The sequence below is a fragment of the Sinocyclocheilus rhinocerous genome, unplaced genomic scaffold, assembly GCF_001515625.1.
Source record: "Sinocyclocheilus rhinocerous isolate Xijiao unplaced genomic scaffold, SAMN03320098_v1.1 scaffold2818, whole genome shotgun sequence".
Taxonomy (NCBI): Eukaryota; Metazoa; Chordata; class Actinopteri; order Cypriniformes; family Cyprinidae; genus Sinocyclocheilus; species Sinocyclocheilus rhinocerous.
The window spans coordinates 269,014-274,669 of record NW_015640329.1 but is presented as its reverse complement, the minus strand read 5'-3'; the positions used below and the strand labels follow the sequence as shown (position 1 = coordinate 274,669).

The window sequence follows — 5,656 nt, the reverse complement described above, 5'->3', positions numbered from 1 at the left end:
TGAATTTTCTGCATCATTACTCCAGTCTTCAGTGTCACATGATCTTCAGAAATCATTCTAATATGCTGATTTGCTGCTCGAGAAACATTTCTGATTATTATCAATGTTGAAAACAGTTGTGCTGCCCAATATTTTTGTGGAAAGCGCAATACATTACCATTCAAAAGTTTGGGGTAAGTAATATTTAGTTTAAAAAATGCATAAATATTTTTATTCATTAACAATGCATTAAATTGATCAAAAGTGACAGTAAAGACATTTATAATGTTACAAAAGATTTCAAATAAATGCTGATCTTTTGAACTTCTATTCATCTGTGAATCCTGAAAAATAAAATGTATCACGGTTTCCACAAAAATATTCAGCAGCACAAGTGTTTTCAACATTGATAATAATCAGAATCATTATTAATAACTGAATACCAATGATAATCAGTAATAATTCAGCTTTGCATCACAGGAATACATTTTATTTTAAAATACATTACAATAGAAAGCAATTATTTTAAATTGTAATAATATTTCACAATATTACAGTTTTTACTGTATTTTTGATCAAATAAATGCAGCCTTAATGAGCAGAAAGAACTTTAAAAAAAGATCATAAACAAATAACATAAAACGCACATAAAAATTACTAAAAATGAAACTAAGAAATAATAATTCAACTACTAAAAATTATTTTAAAAACATTCAATTATTCATTATTTATGTAACTTTATTTTTATTTCAGTTTTAATTTTAGTAATTTTAGTATACTTCAAATTTAATACTTATTTTATTTCATTTCATTTTAGTTTAATATTATATTATATTTTATTTTGGCTTTATTTCAGTTAATAAAAAGAATATTTAATGGTTTAAGTAATAGTTTTTGTAGGTGTTAATAGCGGTCAGTCACTGAGGTTTTGTCATATTACGGTTTGCGTCTGAGGTCAATAGCTCCAAACAAACCGTCTTTTGTTTCCTGTTTAGAGTCACTGACTGACAGGAAGCAGTTGTGATGCATTATCCGTCCTTATAATGGATTTCTGGTGTCAAACAATGCACTGATGGAACCAAATATCTGCTCTGAATTAGCATTTTGTATCCCTTGAGGCCAGAGTGTGTCTTTGGGCGTCTTGAAGGTCAAATGAACAAATGCTGCAATCAAATATTCAGAACGTATTTGTTATGATTCGGAGGATGAATGGCACGCTTTAATAATGCGGTTTAAACAATGCAGCATGTGCTCATCATTACAGCCAATCACTGACAGCTTTATTTATTCTCTCACAATGACTTTATAAAAGAGTTTTGATGCATTTCCTGGACTTTCACTTCCTGTGTTTAAATTAACACTTTAAAGTCAACATTGGAAACATGTTTTCCTCTGTAGAGTGTGAATGTGAAACATTAGGAAATAATGTTGGACAGAGCATCTTTTTATTCATGTTAGGCTGATATTTATTAGTAGTGGTGTTTAAGCCAAGAATCACTCTTAGTGTTTGTGATCTGAACAAATGCCGCTCACAATTTTACAATTATGTAAAAAATTTGCTTTGTTAATATTGTTTTGCTCCACTCACACAACCTTAGGTTTAGAAGTGGAGAAAGTAAAGAAATATATAAATTATAATAAATTACAATTTTATGATATTGTACAAGACCAGAAAAATGTATTTAGAAATGATATAATCTGCTTTGTTTTCATGTTGACTTTAAAAATATGATTCAGATTATTTATTGGAATTTTATTCAGATATTTAGGGCCGTCACCAATTATTATTTTGGTAATCGAGTAATCGGTCGATTATTCTGACAATTAATCGAGTGTGTTAATAAAAATAGACCGATGCAAACAATAGACTTTACTGACTTAAAATACATATATAATAGCAATGAGGCAATAATAATTTGGTTCAAATAAAATATCAAAAACAAGTAATCATATGGTTTTATTGAACAAAACAGTTAAAGTACATAATGTAATAAAACAATATAATCATAACTTATGTACATTATGTATTATATCAAATGCCTGCAGAGGCGCCAAAGGCCTGACGATTGTTTTTACACTTTACAGCGCGATCTAATCCTTGTTTAATATTGAATAAACAACATTTAATTTAAATATCCACTTAATCTTTAATATTTGGCCACTTCTTTATGGTAGAAATGCTACAGCCACGGTCATTTCTTGAACAAGAACACGATGACTTCAAAACATCAGAGTGAGGGTTTGAGCTTTTATTTTGAAGTCGCAACGAACAGTTCGCATATTTAGAAAGATGATGTATTCTCCTGTGTTGGCATAGGTTTATAAATGATTTACCTTATAAATCTGATATGGTGATAAATCTGATAAATCTGAATGGTGCACATTGTTCCCAGATGAACGTTATAATAAACCCAAACTCACAGCAATATGCAAAGATGGAGTTTGAGACGATCTGTGCATGAAAATTATAACTGTTCCCTTTCGAATGGTCTCTCCCGTTGCATTGACACGCTTATGGGGAAACTCCTGTTTACTCTGATACTGAAGCCCGATTTGTTCACGTTCGTGTAGTTGCACGAACCAATGCCGGTTCAACCCGCCAAAAGGGGAGGAGCCGACCTCTATATAAGTCGGCTCTGAGTGCCATTTTGTCAGAATTTTTCTCCTTCAGCGATGAAGATAATCTTGCTGACTCTGCAAGCAAGAAGCCTAAGAAGGAAGAAGCTCAGCTTAGCCTGCTGCTCGTCACCGTAGAAGGAGCCCCCAGCAGCGGAAGAAGCCAGAAGCCTTCCCATGCAGCCATTTGGCAAATTTCTGAGAGTGACGTTGCTGCAAATGTCATACCGTAAGTGAGGCTTGATACAGATGGGCATAGTGAGTGCAACGCCTGTCTGGGAAGCGCCCATGCAGAGGCTGCGCTCACTGCAACGGCATGCTCTCACTGCAGGAGCATGAGTCTCGCCCTTCTCCGCCGGGGTCCGGCCAGAGTTCTGATGCCTTTAGAGATCTGCGCACAGCAACTGACCTGGCTCTGCACGCAACTAAGGCCACTGCGCAGGCAATCGGCAAGGCCATGGCCATTTTGGTGGTGCTGGAGCGCCACCTTTGGCTGAATTTGACAGAGATCAGGGACGCCTTCCTAGACTCGCCAGTCTCTCCTAAGGGGCTGTTTGGCCGTACCAAGGATGGGATTGCTGAGTTCACTCTAGCCCGGTGTTAAAGCCCCGCTGTTTCTTTCTGCTTGGGGAGAGAGGAAACGGGAGAGCAGAGCGGGGAGGACCGTGTGCTTTACTCTTCCCCCAACGCCTCTATTCGTCTGTGTGCTTCACACGTGATGATCGGCGCCCCTCGTCGGCTGTGAGCGGCTTGATTTCCTTCGGTGCGTCTGAGGAGGAAGCCGCCATGGATGACTCCATGTCATTAACTGCTTCGGATGCTGAAGAGTGGGTGTGTTCCGGCAAAGAACCCGAAACCCCACCTCTGATGCAGACAACACGGCCCAGCGTGGACAGCGAGTTGATCCGCGTTCTAACTAAGGCTGTGGAGGATCTTGGCCTGGCTTGGTTGGCTTCGGAAGATCACACCCAGAGCCTCCTTGACGAGTGGTACCTGAAGGGACCGTCAACATTCCTCCCGCCAATGGCCCGCTTCATTCCTGCCGGCAGTTCACGAGGAACTCACCAGGATGTGGCATGTGTTAATCCCTCTGCTTCCACCGCTCTCACCACTGTTGATGGCGCTGAAGAAAGAGGTTATAGCAAGCTCCCCCCTCTGGAAGAGGAAGTCGCTGTGCATCTGTGCCCTCCATTGGCCCTGGGGTTGACAGCCCATGTAGCACATCCATCTAAGCCCTGCAGGACTACCTCAGCCCTAAAAAACAGGGCTTATTCAGTGTCTGGCCAGACTGGCTCAGCGCTTCACATGATGGCGGTGCTTCAAGTGTTCCAGGCCGAAACTTCTCCGCTCCATGGACAAGTCCGGCCAGAGTTCTGATGCCTTTAAAGAGCTGCTCACAGCGACTGACTTGGCTCTGTGTGCTACTAAGGCCACTGCACAGGTAATCGGCAAGACCATGGCCAATTTGGTGGTGCTGGAGTGCCACCTTTGGCTGAATTTGACCGATATCAGGGACGCTGACAAGGTCGCCTTCCTAGACTCGCCAGTCTCTCCTAAGGGAGTGTTTGGCCGTGCCGTGGATGTGATTGCTGAGCGGTTTACAGCGGCACAGAAGTCATTGCATCGCCTCAGCCACAGCTTAAACCTGAGCCTGGGCTTCAGCAATGCCCCCGGATGCCGAAACGCTACCCATTTCCAAAAGCGCCAATGTCCCCGCCCCAGAGTGACGTTGAACCCTGAGCCTCAGAAGCCGCCCTGATCCAAAAGAAGAGAGGAAGAGGAGAGGGTCAGTTCTCGCTGAGGCCGGAACTCCCTCCAAGAAAGCTTGCGCTCACTCTCCATCCCTCCACTTAACACCGAGCGATGGAAGCTCCATTCAAGCTGGGCCTGTCCTTCTCATTCAGTGCGTGCTGAAGCAAATTACCACTGTGATAGTGGACCCACATACTCAAAAGTGCATTTCTCCTCTCCTCATTACCACAAATGAATGAACTACCATTTGAAAAACTAGAATCACTTGCCTTCCGGCTTCAGGCTTGGAAAGCTATCCTGGATGTGTCAAGTTGGGTTCTAAAAACCGTAAAACGAGGTTACTCGCTTCAGTTCGCTCGCAGACCACCTCACTTCAGAGTTATTATTCAGACTTAGGTGCGGGACAATGATGCTCATGTTCTCCGGTCCGAAGTACAAACACTGCTTGCAAAAGGAACTATGGAAATGTTTCCTCTAGCAAACAGCGAGTCAGGTTTTTATAGCCGTTATTTCCTTGTTCCCAAGAAAGATGGCGAGCTCAGACCCATTCTCGATCTCAGGCATCTGAACCACTTGCGTATGAGACGGCTGTTCAAGATGTTAACTTTTGAAACAGATCCTCGTGCAAGTATGTCCCGAGGACTGGTTTCTCTCAGTAGATCTGAAAGACGCTTACTTTCACATCCAGATAGCCCTGTATCACAGAATCAATTTATCCAAGAGCTCCTTGTCTCCCAGCCAGTGAGTGGTCTTTCTGGGGACAGTTATCGATTCTGCCCAAATGCGGGCATGGATTACGTCGGGAACACTCCCTGACTGTTCAGCGGACAGATGCCTCCAACTTGGGTTGGGGAGCTCTGCACAAAGGCAGACCGGTGTCTGGCTCCTGGTCAAACCTGGAGCAGCGCTTGCACATGAACTGCCTCGAGGTGATGGCGGTTTTTCTGGCCCTAAAAAACTTTCTGCTGGCCTTAAGGGGGCACCACATTCTGGTCCGTTCGGACAATATGATAGTTATAGCCTTTATCAATCACCAAGGCGGTCTCAGGTCACGCCCCCTTCACAGGTTGGCTTGACGCCTCCTTTTATGGGCACAGGGCAATCTCCTCTCACTGAGAGCAGTTTGTGTGCCAGGCAGACTGAACCAGGGGGCAGACATGCTGTCCAAGGAACAATGCAGCTCCAAGAGAATGGAGAGTCAAACGAGTGGGTGACCTGCAAGCACTGTCAGTCAGTTTGGGCCTAACGACTGTAGAGTTGTCATCAAACCGAGACACGGCTATGTGCCGAAAGTGCTTTCCACTTCGTT

The 5,656-nt window shown here is 42.8% G+C and overlaps 1 protein-coding gene across 1 annotated transcript in view; it reads left to right on the top strand.

Annotated features, from left to right (window-relative positions):
* The first annotated feature begins 4,806 nt into the window (after positions 1–4,806).
* Positions 4,807–5,656, top strand: part of LOC107752625 (WD repeat-containing protein 70-like) — a 57,080-nt gene continuing 56,230 nt past the window's right edge. Inside the window, 2 exon segments of the mRNA XM_016568640.1 lie at positions 4,807–4,975; positions 5,086–5,276. Coding sequence (XP_016424126.1) covers positions 4,807–4,975; positions 5,086–5,276 — 360 coding nt within the window.